The following is a 23,921-nucleotide window of genomic DNA, read 5'->3' as shown; positions in this document are numbered from 1 at the left end:
TTTCTCTTTATAGCTTTGGATCCTAATATCTTTTTTATATTTTTAGGTTTTCCTTATTCGGTACTCAAAATCTCCTTTTCCTCATACTTCTGAGATTGTCTTTTCTTTCAGAAGTCCTGGTATTGCTTTTAGTAAAGAATTGTATTTATGAACCACAATCTTGAAGTTAGATGTATCAAAATTTTTTCTTTTAATCTTACATTAAAGTTTTCTAAAAGGATACCCAAATGTAAAAAACACAGAGGGCCGGGCGGTGGTTCCGCACGCCTTTAATCCCAGCACTCGGGAGGCAGAGCCGGGCGGATCTCTGTGAGTTCGAGGCCAGCCTGGGCTACCAAGTGAGTTCCAGGAAAGGCACAAAGCTACACAGAGAAACCCTGTCTCGAAAAAACCAAAAAAAAAAAAAAAAAAAAAAAAAACACAGAGGAAGTTTGAAATATTGGGAAAAAAAGAGAAACCTAAGGCTTTCAGAGAACAAAGGCCACCATAACCAGAGTGAAACAATACAATACAGATGTGGTGTCACGTGCCTATAATCCCAACTACTACAGAGGCTAAAACAGCAGGCTCCAAAAACGTGACAAATGGGGAAGTTACTTTGCAATCCTATGCTCAGAGTTCTCTGATATAAAACGGTTGTGCAGCTCTGAAGGACTGCAGGCAGCCTCAGGAGAGTGAAGTAGATCTCAAGTCACATGCCAGCCCAAGCTTTGTAAAAGATCCCATCTCAAAACAGTAACAGTAACAAATAAAACCCCATACTCCAGTAAAACAACAAAGGATGTAATAAATTGTTAAAGAGAGTATATGTGGTTCTTACTTAAAAAGGTAAGACATCTGAATTAAAAGTACATTAAGATGTCATTTTTTTCACTTATCAGATTGACAGTCAAAAAAGTTGATAAAGCATTGTTCCTGAGGCTGTGGGGGGAAGGGCCTCCAAGCACATTACAGGGAGGTGAGTGCATTGGATTGTAGTTGTCAAATGCACAGCCATAATGTGGAACATCATGTAGCCATGTAAAAGCATGAGGGAGACACCTTTAAATTTAATAGTAGAGAACTGTATTTCCCACTAAACTAAAAATTTTTCAAAGGCCAAAGTTAATTAAAAAAAAAAAACTGAACTAACTTGTTACACTATCAAAGGGTAAATTCAAGTAATAGATCACAGAGACAACACACACCAAAAATCCCTCTTAAATCTAAATGTATTTGCTGCTAGGAGATAGACTTCAGTGGTTGGTTTTACTTGCTAGGCCTGGTTATTGGTGGTACTCTTAAGACAGGGCCCTTACTGTTGCTGGGTCTTGCTCTCCTTTGCTACAAACAGCAGCATCTGGGGAGTAAGGTTGTGGGAGGTTAAAATAGCAATGTATAGTGCCAGTGCCTGGCACACAGTACATCCTAGCTATCATCATCTAATGGGACCTTGAAGACTGAAGAGAAGCCATGTTCTTCCTGTGTGAAATCATTTGTTAGCATGATAAATGAAAGGTTTTTAGAATAGTAGTGAATGCCAGTGTTTAAGCATGGAAATGATATATAAGTCATACAACACGTGCATATGTCCACACATGTTAAAACTATGGTGTATAACTTTCTTGATTGTTTGATTCATCCCTTCATCCATGAAATATTTACTGAGCACCTATATGTGCCAGGTTCCCATGGGTACCTATAGGTCACAGGTTTGTCATTTGAATCATTAGTTTCCCAAGCAAACATAAACATAAAGATTTCAGTTCTAACACTGACAAGCATACTTTCTAATGATTCACCAAGGAATGAATTTTAACACTGCTGTTGTTCTAATTTCAAAAGTATAAAACCCACAGAGCCAGTTTATACTTAATGTATAAAATTAACTAGGTTTTGAGACTTCAGGAATATTATATTTCAAATGGTTAAAAGTAATGTCTGTAGCTACAGTAATAGAATTCTCTATTTATATAGTTATAATTGCTTTTTGTTAATGTTCCTTTTATCAGGGCTGGAATGTAGAAATTTTAAATCCTGCTGTGTGTGTAAGGTAGTATACAAATTTAATACTTTTTAGTGTAAATCTGGAGTGTAGACTTTGTGTCCTTACAATAATAATACACGGGTTACTTTTTTAAATGTATGTGTTTATCTTACAGGCGTTTACAGCTTTTAGATGGGGAATATGAAGTAGCCATGCAGGAAATGGAAGAATGTCCAATAAGCAAGAAAAGAGCAACATGGGAGACTATTCTTGATGGGAAGGTATGCATGATTTAGAAGGTTGAGCACACTTTAGTTGTCAGTTGTCAACTCGTTTGTTTGTTTGTTTGTTTGTTTGTTTTTCCAGACAGGGTTTCTCTGTGTAGTTTTGGTGCCTTTCCTGGATCTCACTCTGTAGACCAGGCTGGCCTTGAACTCACAGAGATCCGAGTGCTAGGCTCAAAGGCGGCGACTACTGCCGATGCCGCTACCACCACCCGGCCATCAATTCTTATTTTGATTGATGTTTTCTTCCCTAAATGCAAATTTTATTGGAAATAAGGAGTCTTTGTTTTTGTTTTTTTATGATAAGCAATTATTTTAGTTTTTTGTGAGACAAGCTGTTACTATATAGCTCTGACTTTCCCAGAGCTCTCTATAGACTATGTTGGTCTCAAAGGCACAGAGATCCCTCTGCCTTCCAAATGATGGATTAAATACATTGCACTTACCACATTCGACACTTATCTAAACACCATGGTGTGCTCTTGGTGGGTTTTGGAATTTAAAAGTTTTTTTTTTTTTTTTAAAGTGCCTTTTTGTTGTTTGTTTTTTTCAAGACAGGGTTTCTCAGTGTTGTTTTGGAGACTTGCTCTGTAGACCAGGCTGGCCTTGAACTCAAAGAGATCTGCCTGCCTCTGCCTCCCAAGTACTGAGATTACAAGTGTGTACCACCACTGCCTGGCTGACAAATCTGAAATTCTGACTGTTCTGTGTCATTGTTTCCATATAGTAATAATTCAGCATTTGTTGTGAGTAGCTGCCACTTCATGCTGCCTGAGCTTTCCATTTCCCCGGTGATGACTTACCCCATACATTATTTGGCTGTGCTTGTTGGGTTTTGGAATTTAAAAGTAAATGTATTTGGATGGTGGAGAGATGGTCCAGAGGTTAAGGGCGTGTACTGTTTCAGAAAATCTGCTTTCAGTTCTCAGCACCAATGTTGGGCTTAGGACTCCCAACTCCAGGGTGTCTCATACTCTGGCTTTCTTTAGCACTGCACTGAAGCCCGTTTGCACAGGTGTGCATATGCGCATATACATAATTTAAAAAGTTGTATTGGTTTTAAATAAATTCACATTGATATATTACAATGAATATTTCTCATTCCTGCAATATCTTTGAAGTCGTCATAACTCTTCCCATATTCTTTTGTTTGTTTCTTTGTTTAGAGGCTGCCTCCATTTGAAACATTTTCTCAGGGACCTACATTGCAATTCACTCTTCGTTGGACAGGAGAAACCAATGATAAGTCTACAGCTCCTGTTGCCAAGCCTCTTGCCACTAGAAATTCAGAGAGCCTCAATCAGGAAAATAAACCTGGTTCTGTTAAACCTGCACAAACTATTGGTAAAAAGACCATTGCTCTCCAAATAGTGGTTTCAATGTTTTATGCTTTAGAGTAACTCAGTTGTATTTTTGTTTCATGTATTATTCAGGAAATACTATTTGGCTTATTAAGTTGTTATATTATTAGCTATGATAAAAGTACTGATTAATCCCTTTTCAAGAGCCATTGTGGCGGATGTTTTAGGAATTCCACTTTGTCTTTAACATTTCAGAAGTATGATAAATAGTATGTTTATCATATATAACACCTTAGGGTGGGTCTGTAAAGATCCTTGTGTCAATTTAGAACAAAATTTTCCACTAATTTGCTTCAGATAAGAAAATGATTGGTTTTCAATGCATTACTAAAATGTAAAAGTATTGGGTTGCATAGAGTATTTGCCTAGCATACACAAGGCCCTGAGTTTAATCCCTGGTACTATAATTAAAGAATGGGTACAGATAGAACCACAGCTCTACTGTATTCAGTCCTGACTTCAGGTGTTTTAGATCTGTTTAATAAGAACACTGCCCCTGATGTTAGAGCATCTAGTTATTTTTATCTGAGGAGGGAAAGTTTCTCTCTGACGTTGCATGATCATGTGCATCTGTTATGTGCAGGTGATTGTAAAAGATGAGAGAGAGAAGTGACTTGTTCTAATTAATGCCTTTAATCCCAGCACTTGGGAGGCCTTCCAGGGGTTCATAGTGAGCCCCTGTCTGCTTGCTATGCAAGCCTGTCAACCTGGATTGATTCTCAAATCCTACGTGGTGAGAAGAAAAACGACTCCTGAGAGTTGTCCTCTGGCTTCTAAATACGTACCCTGGTACTTGAGTGTTAAACTCACTGTACACAAAGATAATAAATAGATCTTATAAGGTAAAAAAGAAAGGACCTGTGCCATGGAAAACATTTCCTGAGTAATTTGTAATTTGAGCACTTTCAAAATATTCTTAAGCTAGTGAAATGGGTAAAAGAATCACAAGAGAGATGGCTTAGTGGTTAAGAACACTGACTGCTCTTCTAGAGGACTTGAGTTCAATTCCTGGCACCCACATGGCAGCTCACAACTGTCTGTAACTTCAAGATCTGACACCCTCACACAGACATACATGCAGAAAACACCAATAAACATAAAAAATAATTTAAAAAAATCACAGGGAAACTAAAACAAAACTTTATGACAGAATTGTGTGTGGGGGATCATTCGTTTATTACACAAGCACACTAAATTAATTTTCCATTAAGTCTGAAGAAATATACTAAAATCTTGAAGGATGATTATTTTTGGAGTTTGGATTAAATATAAAACCATCAGTTTTCACTTTCTAATAAGCGAGCTCTTAGAGGATGACTTCTTGCTATTTTGCACCAACAACCAGTCAGGGCTAGGTTTGTATAGCTCTGTGACATCAGGTGAATGGCATGTGTGAGGGAGGGCCCGAATTCAACCACAGCACCACCTAAAACAAAACAAAACCTTAACTTTGAAGTTTTTAAAAACTTTGTGGTGACTGCATAGAGTTATTGGGGTTATTTTTATTATGGTTTAAGATAACAGGATGAGCCAGGTGTGGTGGTGCACACTTTTAATCCCAGCACTTGGGAGGCAGAGACAGGCAGATCTTTGTAAGTTAAAAGTCCAGTCTGAGCCGGGCGGTGGTGGCGCACGCCTTTAATCCCAGCACTCGGGAGGCAGAGCCAGGCGGATCTCTGTGAGTTCGAGGCCAGCCTGGGCTACCAAGTGAGTTCCAGGAAAGGCGCAAAGCTACACAGAGAAACCCTGTCTCGAAAAACCAAAAAAAAAACAAAAAAAAACAAAAAAAAAAACAAAAACGTCCAGTCTGGTCTAAGTGGGTTCCAGGATAGCCAGGACTCTTGTTACACAGAGAAACTCGTATTGAAATTATAAAAACAAAGCAGAAAGACAGCAGAGAAGTTCTCTGAGGGTTTTGTGGATGTTTGTTTGTTTGTTTTTTAAGGGAAAAAAAAGGAGTCCTTAATGGGTGGTGAAAAACTCTCTGAGGTTGAGGCCAGCCTGGTCAACAGAGTGATACCTGATTATTGATCAAATATTAAATAATGTTTTCCTAATACATCTTTCATTATCAGTTGAAGTTAAGAACAGAAATACTAGCCGGGGCGGTGGTGGCGCACGCCTTTAATCCCAGCATTTGGGAGGCAGAGGCAGGAGGATCTCTGTGAGTTTGAGGCCAGCCTGGTCTCCAAAGGGAGTTCCAGGAAAAGTCACCAAAGCTACACAGAGAAGCCCTATCTCGAAAAACAAAACAAAAACAAACAAACAAACAAAAAAAAATACCGCCAGCCTGGGCCACCAAGTGAGTTCCAGGACAGGCGCAAAGCTACACAGAGAAACCCTGTCTCGAAAAACCAAAAAAAAAAAAAAAAATACCACAGTTATAAATTTTTGTTCAATAATATTGGCAAGATACTTTATAGAAGAGAGTCTTTTCATCAAATAAGCAGGTTTATATTTTCAGCTGTTAAGGAGACACCGACTACAGAGCTGCAGACAAGGAAAGAAAAGGATACTTCAAATGAAAATCGCCAGAAATTAAGAATATTTTATCAGGTAAACACAACTGACTGGTTCATTTTAAGTATTTGTGAAATACAATTTTGTATGTTATATCTGAATATTTTTCACGTTAAACTGTTTTTAGAGATGATAATGAAACAGTGCTTAGAAATGTGCAAGTTGTGAGCTTGATGTTTTTTGTTTTTAGTTCCTTTATAATAATAATACAAGACAACAGACGGAAGCCAGAGATGACCTGCACTGCCCTTGGTGCACTCTCAACTGCCGTAAGCTATATAGTCTACTCAAGCATCTAAAACTCTGCCACAGCAGGTTTATCTTCAATTATGTAGTAAGTAGGTTTTTTGCTTGATTACCAATAGTACACATCACACCTAGGACCACCTTAAAGAAAGTGCACTTTGCATGTAAATCGTGGAGCATCTGCCTAGATCACATTAGGTGATTTATTTATTTTATTTATGTTGAATAATAGTAAATATTTGTATATACCATAAAATGAGTTCTGTAAGATTTTAATTTACTTTCTTTGTGGTTTTTTGTTTTGTTTTGTTTTTCCAGACTGGGTTTTTCTATGTAGCTTTGGCACCTCTCCTGGAACTCACTCTAGACCAGGCTGGCTTCGAACTCACAGAAATACGCCTGGCTTAATTTACTTTTTGTAGGGTTTTGTTTTTGTTTTTTGAAACCAAGCCTTATCTGTAGCTAGACTGCCCTGTCTTCCTTCCTCTGGGGATTGCATGTGAAGCCACCATGCCTGTCCTGCATTTTTTTTTTAGTCTTATGGTATGTTTTCTATCAAGCTGATAATGTTTGTCTTATTTTAGTTTTCAAAACATTAAGAACCTCATAGCTGTATTTTAATTAAATTGGAAGAATATATGTTTAGAATAGGGTTATTAATATTTTCTTTCCTTAAACATCCTGGTTTTTTTGTTTGTTTGTTTTTTATAGTATCATCCAAAAGGTGCTAGGATAGATGTCTCTATCAATGAGTGTTATGATGGCTCCTATGCAGGAAATCCTCAGGATATTCATCGCCAACCTGGATTTGCTTTTAGTCGAAATGGACCAGTAAAGAGAACACCTATCACACACATTCTTGTGTGCAGGTAGGCAGAAAGCTTATACTGTGTGGGTCCCAGGGATTAATTTAGGCACTCAGGATTGGCAGGTTATGCCCTGCTTTTATTGATGTAGAATAGCAGAGGATCCAGAAAAAGCTGGTATTTGGGTAGGAATGTATCAGTATTAAGTCTCTGAAGTAGTACACTATTTCATAACCCTTTTAGACCCTGTTTATGCCAGGTTTTTCCTCTTTTATTTTGAACTTTCCCAAGTTTTATCGTTTGTGTGCTGCTGAGGATTAAGCTCGCGGCTGTGTACATGCTAGACAGCACTCTATTGATGTAACCTGTTTTTCAAGTTTTTAGCATTTAATCAATCTATCTAGAGAGATTTTCTTTTTTCCCCAAGACAGCCATGTAGCCCTGACTGTTTTGGAACTCACTCTGTAGACCAGGTTGTCCTTGAACTCAGAGATCTTCCTGCCTCTGCCTCCCAAGTGCTGAGATTGAAGACGTACACCACGATAGTGGCTGGCATTTATTTACTAATGTTGCTGCTCCTTCATTGTATTGTGGACTTAGACAATTCTCTACATTGGGAATGGAGAGATGGCTCAATGGTTAAAATCAGTTGCACTTGCAGAGGACCCGGGATCTGTGTGTACATACATAGGAACCTGCCGAAAAGGGATAGTATGAAATGTAAATGATTCTATCCCTGTCACCTAAGGTCCCATATGATGCTATCCTAAGAGAACTGACATTATTTCTCCCTTCATTGAGCTTTATAAACACATAGTAGTGGTGAGTTTGAAACAGCAGATTTCACTACTGTGATGAAAGATTGATCTTCATAAAACCTAAAAAGCAATCACGCATTAGTGGTGCATGCCTTTACTCCCAAGCACTTGGGAGGCAGAGGCAAGTGGATCTTGTGAGTTCAAGGCCAGCCTGGTCTGCATAATGAGTTTAGAATAAATACTTGGCTCAGCCATCAAAGACTAGGCTCACAACCAAAATAATATAAATATTATACTGAACAGTTCTGATACATAATATTTATTTTTGAGACAGTTTTGCTATGTATTACCCTGGAATTTATGTCTAAGTAAATGCCAGGTAAATGTGGATGCCCAAGACCCCAGAAGAGGGTGTCTGGTCCCCTGGATCTAGAAATAGGTAGTTGTGATCTAGATGTAGATGTTGGGAACTGATCTTGGATCTTCTGCGCATACATTTAACCACTGAACCATTTCTACATCTCACTCAAATGTTTTTTGTTGTTGTTGTTGTTGTGACTGGGTTTTTTTATTGTTTTGTTTTTATTTTTGTTTTTAAAGATGGGGTTTCTCTGTGTAGCCCTGGCTGTCTGAAACTCACAGTCTAGACCAGGCTGGCCTGGAAGAACTCACAGAGATCCACCTGGCCCCTGTATACATTTTTTTTTTAAGATTTATTTATTTATTATTTATACAGTGTTCTGCAGCCTGCTGCACTCTGCAGCCAGAAGAAGGCACCAGATCTCATTGTAGATGGCTGTGAGCCACCATGTGGTTGCTGGGAATTGAACTCAGGACCTCTGGAAGTACAGCCAGTGCTCTTAACCTCTGAGCCGTCTCTCCAGGGCCCCCCCCCCCCCATACATTTTTAACTCCTTTTTTTCTTTAAGTTTATTTTTCAGACCCAGAAACATACTTTTGTCGTATGATATTTTTGTTTGTGTTTTGACAAATAAAGCTTGCCTGAAGATCAAAAAAGCAGAGCAGCCAGCCACTAGAGAGACTTGGGAGGAAGAAGCAGGAAGACCAGGAGTTCAAGGCCACCCTGGGCTATACAAGATTGAACCAGTCTAAAAGATAAACTGAAAGGGGGGGGGGGTGGTGGTGCACGCCCTAATCCCAAGCACTAGGGAGGTAGAGACAGGAATACAAAGTGGGTGGAGACAGGATCCCCAGCCCTTTCAGCCCAATCCCAGTCAGAGGATTCCTAGAGGTAAGTCTCTCTAGTGGCTGCTGCTCTTTGAAACTTTGATGTTTAATATATAATATGGGGGCTATAGTTTAGGCTTTGATCTCTAATTCTTGTGGGGAAAAGTGTCTTTGTCCATTTTGCATTGTATATTGAAAGAAAACACGGCTGGAGAGATGGCTCAGTGGTTAAGAGAGCTGACTGCTCTTCCAGAGGCCCTGGGTCGTTTACAAGCATCCAAGCACCCACATGGCAGCTCACAACTGTCTGTGACTCCAGTTCTAGGAGATCCAACACCCTTACACAGACATACAGGAAGGAAAAAAACACTAATGCATATAAAATAAAAATTAAAAAAAAACAGTATAAAGGGATGCTGCCTCAAATGTTAATGATTTTTGTTTTACAAAAATAGAGTATTTTAGATCTTGGCTTATGTTTACTATTATATGGGTATAGAAGTTGTCTTGTATCAGCATTGATTTCTTTTCACTAGGCCAAAACGAACAAAAGCAAGCATGTCGGAGTTTCTTGAATCTGAAGATGGAGAAGTAGAACAGCAAAGAACATACAGTAGTGGCCACAATCGTCTCTATTTCCACAGTGATACCTGCTTACCTCTCCGGCCACAAGAAATGGAAGTAGATAGTGAAGATGAAAAAGATCCAGAATGGCTGAGAGAAAAAACGATTACTGTAATTACCACTGTTTTCCTCTTTCTCAGCAGTGTTCATACAAGTTTTGTAACTGTTTCATTTAAAAAGTTATTTGAATGTGGAAAATTTTATTTTCCTTGTGTAAGTTTGTATTGGGTACTTTGTTTTTGCTTTATTCCTATTTTGAAGCTTAGGATTTCCTTTCTAAGATAACTGCTTAAGTAAAAGTTGGGTTTTTTTTTGTTTTTTTTTTTTTTTTTTGGTTTTTCGAGACAGGGTTTCTCTGCTGTGTAGCTTTGCGCCTTTCCTGGTACTCGCTTTGGAGACCAGGCTGGCCTCGAACTCACAGAAATCCGCCTGCCTCTGCCTCCCGAGTGCTGGGATTAAAGGCGTGCGCCACCACCGCCCGGCCAAAAGTTGGTTTTAAGACATACTGCCAGGCCTGGCGGTGGTGGCGCACGCCTTTAATCCCAGCACTTGGGAGGCAGAGCCAGGTGAATCTTTGTGAGTTCGAGGCCAGCCTGGGCTAAAGAGTGAGTTTCAGGAAAGACGTAAACTACACAGAGAAACCCTGCCTCCAAAAAAAAAAAAAAAATGCTGCCAGGAGCCAGGCGTTGGTGGCACATGCCTTTAATCCCAGTACTCGGGAGGCAGAGGCAGGTGGATCTCTGTGAGTTTGAGGAAAGCCCGGGCTACAGAGTAAGTTCCAGGAAAGGTGCAGACCTACACAGAGAAACCCTGTCTCAAAACCAAAAACAGAAATGCTGCCAGATGTGATAGGTAGAGGCAGGTGGGTTAAATTTGAGGACAGCCTTGTCTGCTACATAGTTCTAGGACAGCCAGGACTGAGGAGAGAGACTCTCTGACAGTAGTGGCACACGCCTTTAATCCCAGCACTTGGGAGGCCGACCTGTCTGCAGAGTGAGTTTCAGAACATCCAGGGCTATGCAGAAACCCTGTCTGCTATTTTTCAGTTCCAAAATATTCTTCTAGTTTGACAGCCTGTTTTTCTTACCACTTACATTACACGTGTAATAGGTATTTTTCCTTCTCTTTCAGCAAATTGAAGAGTTTTCTGATGTGAATGAAGGAGAGAAAGAAGTAATGAAACTGTGGAATCTCCATGTCATGAAGCATGGGTAGAGTGTTTCTGTTCCATTACTTCGTTCGTTTTGCTGCTTCTCATTCTGAGTCTGTCCAGTTTTTTTAGTTAGTTATTGTTTTATGTGTATGGCTGTTTTGTCAGTATGTATGTCTGTGTACCCCTGTGTGCCCAATGCCTCCAGAGGCCAAAAGAGGATGTCTGGCCCCTTGGAACTGGAGTTTAGATGGTTGTAAACTGCCTTGTGGGTGCTGGGAATTGAACCCAGGTCCTCTAGAAGAACAATAAGTGCTCTTAACCACTGAGAAATCTCTTCAATACTCATCTCCCTTTTGTTTTGAGGCAATGCCTCATGTAGCTTAGGTGAGCTTTGAACTCCCTATAAAGCTAGGATGACCTTTAATCCTTATACTCCTGCCTCCATGCTACAACTGTAGATGTGCAGTATCATGTGTGGCTCCCCTTTTATGATTATTATTACTATTATGTTGATGTTAACACACACAGGATGCACTGTTCACATGTGAAGATTCTTTGGGAATTGATTGTCTCCTATTGTAGAGTCAAAGAGAATAGAACAAGTGCTTTTCTACTGAGCCTTCTCCTATCCCCTTTTTTGAGTAGACAAGAAGATAAATTTTTTGGGTTTTGTTTTCTTTTTGAGGTCTCTCTACACACATACCCCTGGCTGTCCTATAACTCACTTTGTAGATCAGGCTATCCTCAAACTCACAAAAGATTTGCCTGCCTCAGCTTCCCAAGTGCTGGGATTAGAGGCGTGTACCACCACACCATCAAAGATTATTTTTTTCTTTAGTGCCCTGCAAAGATTGCAGGGGTTGTGGTAATGATAGGTGAATTTTAAACTATTACTTAAGATATGTGTTCTAAATATTACCCTCATCCGAAAATATATTGACTATGAATTATCTAATGATGCTTAGAGAACTGCATAAGGGGCCTTGGGACTCTTTTAAGTATTTATTTATTTTTGATGCATCAGTTTAATACTAGTTGAGTTGAACACTAATATACTGTGACTTTCTGTGCAGACATAATAATTCCTAAAAGCTTAACACAATGTGTTATTACCTTGTTTGGTTGTTTATTGAGGTGGGGGCTCATGTACTAGAGGCTGGACCTGAACTCATGTTCCTCCTAGACTCTGGGATCATGGGTGTGTACCACTTTGCTCAGCGTTTTTACATTTTTCCAGACACAGGATCTCAGTATTTTTCCCTGGGTGATCTTAAACTTGTGGGTTCAACCCATTCTCTCCCCCACCCCACCCCCTTTTTTTTTTTTTTTTTTTTTTTTGTGCGTGTATGTGTGTGTTTGCCTCTAGAGGCCAAAAGATCAGATCCCTGGAGCTGAGTTACCTGTGGTTGTGATCCACCTCACATGGTGCTGGGAACCAAACTCAAGTCCTCTGGAGGAGCAGCAAATGCTCTTAAACCACTGAGCGCCTCGTCCCATCCTCTTGACTCAGCATCCCAGATAGCTAAAACTGTGAGCATGTGCCACCATCCTTGATTCCTTTTTTTCCTTTTTATTGCCAGCGAATACAAAAATATATGCTTAAAAATTGTAAGGTGTAGGGTTCAAGCCTGCTAACCTGAGATCAATCTCTGAAATGGATAAAAACATGAAAGGAAAGAACCCACTCCCCAAAGATGGCCTGACCCACACACGTACATATGCAATGCTAGAAATGTGTTTTAGAAATGAAGAAGTAGAGAAACGACTCAGTGACTAAGAGCAGAACATGCGGGTTGAATTCCCATCACCCACATGGTGGATCACAGCTGTCTGTAATTCCAGGTACATACGGGGTGCACGTGCAGGCAAAGTATCCATATACATTTAAGAAAATAGAAATTGGATTAAGTGTGTTTTCCTTTTTTTCTTGATATGCCCATTTCAAAATGTAATTTTTAGACTGGGAAATGTAGAAAATGATCTTAAGTAGATGGCTTGTGTAGAATGTACAAGGCTCATCCCTCACACCACAGAAGTCATGGTTCTAGTCAGGTTACCTTGATTTATGTTTCAGTTCCCTGACCCAAACCTGTAAGTATGACAGCCACTGAGACTGGTTAAAGTCTATTTAGATCATGTTTCTTTATATTCTAAAATACCTGGCTCAATCATGGTTGAAAATGTCATGTCTTGCTGGTGACTCTGTACTAAGTCATTTGCTAAGCTTGGGTGTGTTTGTCATGTTACACTTTGCTTATCTCTGTTTTCACAAAAGATCTGTATCACTATTAATGCTTTGTTTTTCTTGAATAGATTTATTGCTGACAATCAAATGAATCATGCCTGTATGCTGTTTGTAGAAAATTATGGACAGAAAATAATTAAGAAGAATTTATGTCGAAACTTCATGCTTCATCTAGTCAGCATGCATGACTTTAATCTTATTAGCATAATGTCAATAGATAAAGCAGTTACCAAGCTCCGGGAAATGCAGCAAAAACTAGAAAAAGGAGAATCTGCAACCCCTGCAAATGAAGAAATAACTGAGGAACAAAACGGGACAGCAAATGGATTCAGTGAAACTAACTCAAAAGAGAAAGCTTTGGAAACAGATGGTGTCTCAGGGGTTCCAAAACAGAGCAAGAAACAAAAACTCTGAGATCTAGCCCCGTGTTGTGGACAGACACTGAAATTGCTTCTAGGGAATTCAGCCTCTGAGAACAGTTGTGGTTTTAGGTTGGTTGGTTTTTAATCATGGATTCGGAACAGGCAGTGTTAGAAGAAGTCAGTGATTTCAGCGTGGAGGGTCTGTGGGTCGGCTTCACTTCATCTCACATGCTCATCAGCTTTAGTGATGTCAGCTATAACTGTCATCTTATGAAATACATTGGGTTAATCTAGAAATTTCACACCTAAATTAAAATGCTTTTTGTATTTGTGACTGGCTGTTTTTCGGCTTTGTAATTATGAGATGTTTTCTGGGGCGGGGAGGTTAGGGTATCATTCCCTCTTCGAAATGGAGGATTTTTGTCAAATTGTTACGTTGCCACTTTTTCCCAGAAGTTGACCCTGAAATCATTTCTACATTTGGAATGGAAAGTTACAATGCAAGTTCTGCATCAGTTCATGTTGCAATTTTAAAGTAGCGCCTATTCATCTGCCTGTTGAAAATGACATTAACTCTCCAGGTAGACCATTCAGTGTCATGTGCATTGATGAAGTTACCATTTGTTTTTCAAGTGGATAATTTTAGTGCTCGCTTACCCAGTATATTTTTTTACTTGAACACGTTTTTAGTTTTTCTAAGTTTTTCTTTTTCAATTAGGTAATCCCATGGAAAATTCTCCTGTGCACATCTTTGCAGTAGGATTGTAAAGCAAGAAAACAGTTGGAGATTTTATAAGATGCCACTTTGTGGGGGGTTATCCCTGAAGAATGAACCAGACATTATACCTTGCCTTCTTGTGATGTACTTTATGATTTACCCAATGCCAATAAGCTGACTTGAATTGTTTTGAGAAATTTTTCCTGTGTTGTGTGTTTTATGCACATATTTGCGGTTGGATTTACTCCAACAGAAAGTGGTTTCACTACTGGCATATTATTAATAGGCACCAATAGATTTTTATTCCAACTCCAAGCACTGTGGTTGAATGACATCACCTCAATTTTTTATTATCCTTTAAAGATATTGCATTTTCATATTCTTTATTTATAAAGGATCAATGCTGCTGTAAATACTGGTATTTTTAATGTTTTAATTTCATTCCACCACCATCAGATGCAGTTCCCTGTTTTGTTTAGTGAAGGGACACGAGCTTTCTTATGGTGTCTTCAGAGATTTATAAATGTAAATACTGATTTGGCTGGTCTTTACGATGTGTTTAACTGTGAGGCTATTTAAATAGTGTGGATGTGGTTTGTCATCCAGTATAAGTTCTTAGTTACTGGTTTCTGTGTTTAAAATCTAGGGAAGAGGGGAACTGCGGTGTTTGCTGCGGACTCCCTGGCTGGGAAGCTCTCCTCCTGACTTCACTGAGCTCTCATTTGGCCTCTGGGTGTGGGTTCTGAGCATTTCTCTTGGGCTTTAATTTGCTAAAGCTGTGCACATATGTTAAAAAAAAAATAGATTATTTTAGGGAAGATGTAGATTGTAGAATTATTGCTTATGTCATTTCTTAAGCAGTTATGCCCTTAATGCTTAAAAGAAGGCTAGCATTGTTTGCACAAAAAAATTGGTGATTTCCCTCCCCGAATAGTAATGAAATTACTTCTGTTGAGTAAACTTTTTATGTCATCTTATAATAAAAGCTGAAAAACCCCTTTGTTTCTATTTATAAAAAAAAAGCTTTTCTATATGTACCCTTGATAACAGATTTTGAAGAAATCATGTAAGATGATAAAGCATTTGAATGGTACAATAGATGTAAAAAAATTCAGTTTAAAAGAAACGTTTGTTTTTACATTAAATGTTTATTTGAAATCAAATGATTTTGTACATAAAGTTCAATAATATAAAGCTGTATTCTGCTTTTCTTCATTCATGGTCTGCATGTGTACATTTAGATGTTTGCTTAGATAGCTTAGGAAGGATCCAGAAAAGTATGTTGGGTTGATGGAAGAGCTAATAGGGAATCGGGGAAAGAAAAACAACCTGCTGTGGCGAAAGACTGTCATTGACAGTGATTCTGTATATGCTGAGCATGGTGTGGAACTGGAGCCTTGCCTGTGCTGTTATCTCTATTGAGATAATTCATATATGAATTTATATAGAAAAATTATTGGCCCCAAATTGTTTTCTAAGTATGTGGTGCAGAGCAAAGCCAGTAAACCACACTGGCATCTTCAGGTGTAGATTTTGTGTGTGTGTACTTTGTCTTGTGTCTCCTTTTGTTATTGTTTTGAGACCGGGTTTCTCTCAATATAGCCCTGGCTGTCCTGGAACTTACTCTGTAGACCAGGCTGGCCTTGAGAGACCTACTTGCCTCTGCCTCCAGAGTGCTGAGATTAAAGGTATGCAGTCCCACACCTGACTTTTAAAAAATACTTTGTTTTCCAAGAATGAGTTTCTCTGTATCTTTGGCTGTCCCAGGCTTGGCCTGGAACTCAGAGATCCACCTGCCTCTGCCTCCAGAGTGTTGGGATCAAAGGTATGCACTACCATGTCTGGCAACTTCTTCCAGTGTTTCTAATAAAAATTGAATTTATCTTGGCCTTCAAAAAGGTTAGAGATTAGGAATTCAGGTATATAACATAAGCAAATGATTGGTTTACAGTGGGGTCTATTTTAGCATGGTGTAAAACCGATAGAATGAATTCATACGGACTCTTCTTACCTTTTCCTAGGCTGGTGATAGATGGCACTAAGTCTCCATGCGGCCACTTATTCATGTTGGTAATTGCCAGTCGGTAGTGCGCTCTTCCTAATACTGGTTGGCTGTGATAAATGTTTTCCTTTTGAGATTTTTCAGCTCAAGGATGGCTTTATTGAAATGTATCCTCATCCAAACTCCATCATGTACACTAGAGTCTGTAAGAGGTCAGTAAGGGCTGGAGAGACAGCCCAGCAGTTAAGAGCACTTGCTGTTCCCCCACAGGGCTGAAGTTCAGTTCCTGGCACCCACAATGAGCAGCTCACAGCCCACTCTTAACTCCAGCTCCAAAGCAGTCATGGGCCTCCTTGCACTTAACATACACTGAGGCATGCAAGCACATTAAAAACAAAAACCAAAAAAACCACCTGCATCACAGCACTTGGCAGGTGGAGGCAGGAGGGTCCGGAATTCAAAACCACCAGAGGCTACATAGTGGATTCAAAGTGAGCCTGGGCTACATGACAAGACTATCAGGAAAAAGAAAAGTAAAACTAAAGTCTTAGAACTATTTATCAGTTATCGGTATACCTAGGGAGGTAGGTATGTCCCATACCTTTCAACATCACAAACCAGCAAAAATGTATAAATTAAAATAGCTTTATTCCATTTCTTGTGTGCCACTGTGCACATATGAAGGTCAGAGGACTTGTCTGTGCTGTTATGCCCAGATCTCAGGGACCCCCAAAAGACCACCAGACCGAATCCCGCATGTAAAAGCAAAGAGCCTGTATTTCAAGCTCTGACAGCAGTGAGAGCAGAGATCCCTGAGTGCAGATGGGGCAGAGTTTTTTGGTTGTGAACCTAGCCTTTAACGCCTGAGCCATCTCTCCAGCCCGGGGCAGAGTTTTTCCAGGGTCCAGGACCCTGACTGACTGACAATTGTCTAGGGTATCTGTAAAACAAAAAATAGGTGTGTGCTAGACTCAAGGACATCTGGCCACCTTATCTAGTGGTTGGAATGTTTGGGATGTCAGGTACTTCCTCACTCCTGGGTGGATCCCTGGGTGGTATCAGCTTAAGGCTTTTTCTGGATCTGGGTGTTGGCTGCCAGTAAGCCTGTCACAGAAGCTGTGTCTTTGGGGCCTCTCCAGGAACCAAATCCAACTAGACCTAACGGGATCGGCAGCAAGTGCATATACCTGCTGAGCCATGATGACCCTGTTTCCGTAATTTTAAATACATAATAGCCTAGTCTTTGTCATACAAAAGTAACCTACTGTCTACAGATTACTCTGTAAAAGAGCACTACAAAAAAAGCAAGATGGGTACTAATACATACTCTGATTAGGGTTACAACAAAAAATTCTCTGTGGAAATGTTTGCTTTAGAACAAGTTACGCCTAAATTGATCCTCACAATAGAATCATCTAGTTTCTTAAAGGGAAAAAAGGGGGAAGTGGATGGGGACATCCTCAGGAGACCAATTAAAAAGAATTCCTTGCTTAAAGAGCTCTCCTGGTGATTGTGAAGTGTGGCCTGGTGAGAACAACTTCCCTAAGAGAAAGGCCTCAAAGCATTACAATGCCCTGCTTTACACAGGTATCACAAACATCCAGAAAGGCAGCAGTTGAGTGGCATTATACCAGCTTAAAATGATGAGAAGATTCACAATAAGGACTTCCAATGAGAAAAAAACAACATATAAAAACTGGCCAAGCCAAGCGGTGGTGGCGCATGCCTTTAGTCAGAGCACTCTGGAGGCAGAGCCAGGTGGATCTCTGAGTTTGAGGACAGCCTGGTCTATGGAGTAAGTTCCAGGACAGCCAGGATTGTTATATAGAGAAACCTTGTCTCAGAAAACTTTAAAAAAAAAAAGAAAAGAAAAGAAAATTTATGTTTGAGTTTACATGACATATATGTATGTGTGTGTACTGTTGTGCCCAGATCTCGACCCCCAGAGAGACCACCAAGGACCAGCAAGCCGGAATGCAAAAGCACGGTTTAATTTCGGGATATCCAAATGCAATACAAGCCCAGGCAGGGACTTCGTCCAACAGATCCAATGCAGTGGAGGCTGGGGGAAGTGCCCGCCTGTCTGCAAGCTCAGCTTTTAAAGGGAAAAATCACAAGGTTACATCATTTAGGGGTGCTAGTACAGGTACAATTCTGATTGGCTCGATTCTAGGGACTTCTAGATATTACTTCTAAGGGAGTGGTTCCCCGCCACCATTTCTCATTGGCTGCCCCCAGATGGGGGCATCTGGTGATTATACAGTCACTATGGAAACTAGGGTTGGGACATTCTATGGTCAAGCAGTTGCCTAGGGGGCAAGGGAGAGAACATTCCATAGTCCAGCAGCCATTACCTCCTGACTACCTTGTGACTCTGTACTTTTACACTTCCTGGTTTCTGGAATCTGAACTGACTGGTTTCAGTAACTTGTGGCCTGTTCCAGTAACTTAAGGCCTGTAGCTAAAAAGGAGCAAGCAGTCTTAGGCCTTTAGTTTTGGGGTGAAAGCATTTTGGTTTTATTTTGGTTCCACAGTACCACATGTGTGCAGTGGCCACAGAGGTCAGAAGGCAGGTGCTGGATTCCATGAAACTAGAATTAGAGAGTTGTCGGCTGCCATGGGAGTGCTGAGTGTGGGGGGCCCAAAACAGCTTGACCACACAGCTGCCATGACAGGCTTTCTGGCCCACACACAGCTTCTGTGGCAGGCTTACTGGCAGACAACACCCAGACCCAGGAAAAGCCATAAGCTGACCCCACCCAGGGAGGCCCTAGTTGTAAAGGGAATTACCTGACATCCCAAACATTCCGACCATTCCATAAGGTTAGATAAGGTGGCCAGATGTCCCTGAGTCTAGCACACACCTGTTTTTGTTTTACAGATACCACTAGACAAATGTCAGCCCGTCAGGGGCCTGAACCCTGGGAATCCCCTCACCCCAACCTCTGCCATGATTAAAACTACCCTGCCTGAGCTCAGGGTTCTCTGCTCTCACCGCTGTATTGGACAGACAGAGAGACCAAGCTCGGAGCTCGAAAATAAAGGCTCTTGGCTTTTACATATGGGATTTGGTCTCCGTGGTGATCTTTTGGGGGTCCCCGTAATCTGGGCATAAAACGGCCAGTGCTATAATGCTCTCTTCAGCCACACAATACATACTCATGAGACCAGATAGTCAAGCAGCAACATGCACACAACAGGTAGATCACATAATAAGGACAATGTCCCTGGTCTACAAAGCAAGTTCCAGGATAGCCAGAACTGCTACATAGAAACCCTGTCTTAAAAAAAAAAAACAACAAACTCTGAAAGGTGTCAATGGACAGCCACTACTGTGTGATTGCTTTAAAAGATTTTTAATTGCCAGGTGATGGTAGCCCACACCTTTAATCCCAGCACTCAGGAGACAAATCCAGGTGGATCTCTGTGAGTTGGAGGCCAGCCTTGTCTACAGAGCAAGTTCCAGGACAGGCTCCAAAAGCTACACAGAGAAACTCATTTTGAAAAAACAAACAAACAAATTTTAATCATGTGTACGAGGTAGCATAACGTATGCCATGCACATGCAGGTGTCTACAGTTTAGAAATAGGACCAGGGTCCCTCGGAGCTTGAGTCACAGGATGCTGTTGTGCCTTCTCTTCAATACACCATATTCATGCCTGGTTGCCCAAAGAGGCCAGAAAATGCTGTTGGATCTCCACCCCGGACCTGAAATTACAGATGGTTGTGAGCTACCATATGGGTGCTGGGAATTGAATCCAGGTCCTCTGGAAATGCAGCAAGTGCTCTTAACTGCTGAGCCATCTCTCTAGTTCTCTTAAAAAAAAAAAAAAAAAAAAAAAAAGACTGGGGGCTGGAGAGATGGCTCAGAGGTTAAGAGCACCGACTGCTCTTCCAGAGGTCCTGAGTTCAATTCCCAGCACCCACATGGTGGCTCACAACCATCTGCAGAGAGATCTGGCGCCCTCTTCTGTATACATAATAAATAAATAAATCTTAAAAAAAAAAAAAAGACACTGAAGTGTGCTTAACAGATCTGTCAGAATGGTATTAAAAAGGTTTTTTTTTTTAAAAAAAATACATATTATTTATTTATTTATTTATTTATTTATTTATTTATTATGTATACAGTATTCTGTTTGCATGTATATCTGCAGGCCAGAAGAGGGCGCCAGATCTCATTAGATGGTTGTGAGCCACCATGTGGTTGCTGGGATTGAACTCAAGACCTCTAGAAGAGCAGTCAGTGTTCTTAACACAGCTCTGCAATGTGTACCTGACCTCCCAAGCCTGGCCACTGAGGGGGAGCTAGACTTCCCTATCAGGAACAGGCAGGCCTTCCCTTCCCTAACATGTCCCCTACTGCAGGCCCGACTGCATGTCAGCAGCAAAGAGATTTAATAAGTGGGGCTAGAGATGCCCAGTGCGTGAGAGTGACTGCGACACAACCCTGAAGAGTCCAGCGGGGGTCCCAGCACCGACATAACAAGACCTGTGTGGCCTTCTGTGCCTGTAACCCTGAGGCAGTGAGGGTCTGGAGAGGGATCACTGAGGCTTCTGGTTCAGGGAGGGACTCTACCTCAACGGAATAAGGCAGAGAATGATAGAGGACATCCAACACTCGTTCCCCTGGTTTCCAGACACACAGTCTGGCTTCCAGATGCACAGGTGGGTGAGTGTACACACACACACACACACACACACACACACACACACACACACACGGCAAAGACTGAGTATGGTCTAGAGTCTTACAACTAAAAAGTGGCCATTTATTTACTTTTTGTTGTTTACGTGTCCATGTAAAAATGTGTGTACATACATGTGAAAAAAGGTGGACACCAGGTATCTTCCTCAACTATTATCTACTTTTTTTTTTTTTTTTTTTTAAGGTATAGTGTCTTGCTGACTGGCTGGCCAATGAGCTCTGGGGATGGATCCTTTCTGTCTCCATGGTGCTCTAGTTCCAGGTACCACCATGCCAGGCTCTCACAGGATGCTGAGAATCAAACTCGGGTCCTCATGCTCACACTTTACCAACTGAGCCATCTCTCTAGCTTCTCTGGTTAGTTCAGACAGAATGTGGCTAAGGAGCCAGGCTGGCTCAGCCTCTGGGGCTGAGATTCCATCACCGTGACTAGCCAAATGTCCACACTTCGGTAGAAACTTCATTTCCTTATCAGTGTCTAGAATGATCAAACTGAATGAAGACAACAGACACTAACTGGAAGGCACCTGGCCTCTCCTCATCCCACGATTGCTTTTTGTTTGTTTTCTGCATCTTTTGCCATTTGTTTGAAGCAGAGTTGAAATTATTTCTTTGTGTAGCCCAGGCTGGCATTGAACTCACAGAGATCCCCCAGGCTCTGCCTCCTGAGTACTTAGGATTACAAGTGTGTGCTATCACTGCCTGGCCAGAGTTCCAGAGCTGGGATTTACTTAGGGTATCTTATTATTTTGATGGGTAGGAATGCTTGCCTATGCCATGTATGTCTGTGAACCATGTGTGTGTCTGGTGCACAAGGAGGCCAGAATTGGGCATCAGATCTCCTAGAAGCAGAGTTACAGACGTTTGCATGCTGCCAGGTGGGTGCTGAAAATGGAGTCCTCTGGAAGAGCAGCCAGTGCTCTTAACTGCTGAGCCAACTTTCTGGCCCCAAAGACATTTTAATACTGATTGTAAGCACAGGGTCAAGAGAAAGAGAGGCCCTCAGACACAAACTAGAGCCCGATGTGGGAGGGCTTCTCTGACATGATCCCTCAATGTTGCTGATTTTCTTCTGTATTTGACTGCAGTCTTCATCGAAACCATGACTTTCAACAGCTCTGCTATGTGTACAGGGCGAAAGTACGTGTGGCACACGTTCCTGAGGGAACGTGGAGGTCAGGGGACAAACTCAGGTGCCAGTCCCACCATACACCTTGCTAGAGCCTGGGTCTTCTTGTTTCTCTGCTGGTCCTGGATAAGAGGTGTTTACATTTGGCTTTACCACGGGTTCTAGAAATTTGAAATCAGGTCATCATCACCTGACAAGCACTTCTGTTCACCAGGCCATGTCCTCAACACAACAGCAGCTTTCCTGAGTTCTGTGTCCCAGCAAGACACTCAGCCTAAGGGTAGGCTGCTCATTTTTAATGTGTGTGTCTGTGTACGGACACATATTTGCGAATGTACCCACAGAGGTCAGAAGAGGGTGTTGGACCTCCTGGAGCTGGAGTTACAGTTGGTAGTGGGCTGCCTGACATGCCTGCTGGGAACTGAACTCACGTCCTCTGCAAGAGCAGTTGTTTTTTTTATTTTTATTCATTTATTCTTTTTGGTTTCGAGACAGGGTTTCTCTGTGTAGCTTTGCGCCTTTCCTGGAACTCACTTGGTAGCCCAGGCTGTCCTCGAACTCACAGAGATCTGCCTTGCTCTGCCTCCCGAATGCTGAGATTAAAGGTGTGCGCCACCACCACCCGGCAAGCAGTTGTTTTTTAAGATTTATTTATGTGTATGAGTGTTCTATCTGGATGTACACTTTTATTCCAGAAGAGGGCACCAGATCTCATTATAGATGGTTGTGAGACACCATGTAGTTGCTGGGAGAATTGAACTCACGACCTCTGGAAGAGCAGCCAGTGCACTTAACAGCTAAGGCATCTCACCAGCCCGCAGTTTGTATTCTTTTTTTTTTTTTTAATTTATTTATTTTACTTTGAAGCCAGAGTCTTCTGTTACCCAAATTGATCTTAATGCATACAGTGTTCTGCCTGCATGTATGCCTGCACACCAGAAGAGGGCACCAGATCTCATTACAAATGGTTGTGAGCCACCATGTGGTTGCTGGGACTTGAACTCAGGACCTCTGGAAGAGCAGTTAGTGCTTTTAACCTCTGAGCCATCTCTCCAGCCCCAGTTTGTATTCTTTTTTTTTTTTTTTTTTTTTGGTTTTTCGAGACAGGGTTTCTCTGTGTAGCTTTGCGCCTTTCCTGGGACTTACTTGGTAGCCCAGGCTGGCCTCGAACTCACAGAGATCCGCCTGCCTCTGCCTCCCGAGTGCTGGGATTAAAGGCGTGCGCCACCACCGCCCGGCCCCCAGTTTGTATTCTTTTTTTTTTTTTTTTTTTTTTTTTTTTTTTTTTTTTGGTTTTGCGAGACAGGGTTTCTGTGTGTAGCTTTGCGCCTTTCCTGGGACTCACTTGGTAGCCCAGGCTGGCCTCGAACTCACAGAGATCCGCCTGCCTCTGCCTCCCGAGTGCTGGGATTAAAGGCGTGCGCCACCACCGCCCGGCTCAGTTTGTATTCTTAACCAGAGTCACTGCTCTAGCCCCTTTAGTTTTGAGACAGGGCCTCACTGTGAAGCCAGTGTTGGGCAGAAATTCCAGATGCCTTTACCTTGACCTCCCACATGCTGTGATTACAGGTGTACAACTCCCTGGACCAGCTCTGAGGGCAGCCCTCAACACTGCAAGCATTCGCTGGGGCCCCCCAAATTTTACTGCTATTTCCAAACTGCTCCATAGTGCTTTCCGGAGAGCATCTGCTGATGACTGGGGGTTCCTCCTGTTCTCATGTCTATGCAGACACTAAGATCACAGAGGTCCTGCATTTGTGGTTTCTCTCTACCACCTTGAATTTGTGATTCGAGTGAGTTTCCCGCCACAGCCTTCCAGTGTTATCCACAGAAACCTTTTACTCTGTGTA

General features: G+C 41.4%; 1 protein-coding gene across 2 annotated transcripts in view; it reads left to right on the top strand.

Annotated features, from left to right (window-relative positions):
* Suz12 (SUZ12 polycomb repressive complex 2 subunit) overlaps window positions 1-15,431 on the top strand; it is a 48,617-nt gene extending 33,186 nt beyond the window's left edge. For both annotated transcript variants that reach the window (XM_052756875.1, XM_052756874.1), the window contains 8 exons: window positions 2,142-2,247; window positions 3,417-3,594; window positions 6,076-6,167; window positions 6,322-6,465; window positions 7,089-7,246; window positions 9,666-9,864; window positions 10,885-10,964; window positions 13,220-15,431. In XM_052756875.1, the coding sequence (XP_052612835.1) occupies window positions 2,142-2,247; window positions 3,417-3,594; window positions 6,076-6,167; window positions 6,322-6,465; window positions 7,089-7,246; window positions 9,666-9,864; window positions 10,885-10,964; window positions 13,220-13,565 (1,303 nt within the window). In that variant the 3' untranslated portion in view covers window positions 13,566-15,431. The remainder of the gene's footprint in view (window positions 1-2,141; window positions 2,248-3,416; window positions 3,595-6,075; window positions 6,168-6,321; window positions 6,466-7,088; window positions 7,247-9,665; window positions 9,865-10,884; window positions 10,965-13,219) is intronic.
* Window positions 15,432-23,921: the final 8,490 nt, after the last annotated feature.

This window comes from Peromyscus californicus, unplaced genomic scaffold (genome assembly GCF_007827085.1).
Source record: "Peromyscus californicus insignis strain IS unplaced genomic scaffold, ASM782708v3 Scaffold_3__1_contigs__length_106647218, whole genome shotgun sequence".
Classification (NCBI taxonomy): domain Eukaryota; kingdom Metazoa; phylum Chordata; class Mammalia; order Rodentia; family Cricetidae; genus Peromyscus; species Peromyscus californicus.
Note: the sequence above shows the minus strand (reverse complement) of the source record. Positions and strands in the feature narration are given on the sequence as shown.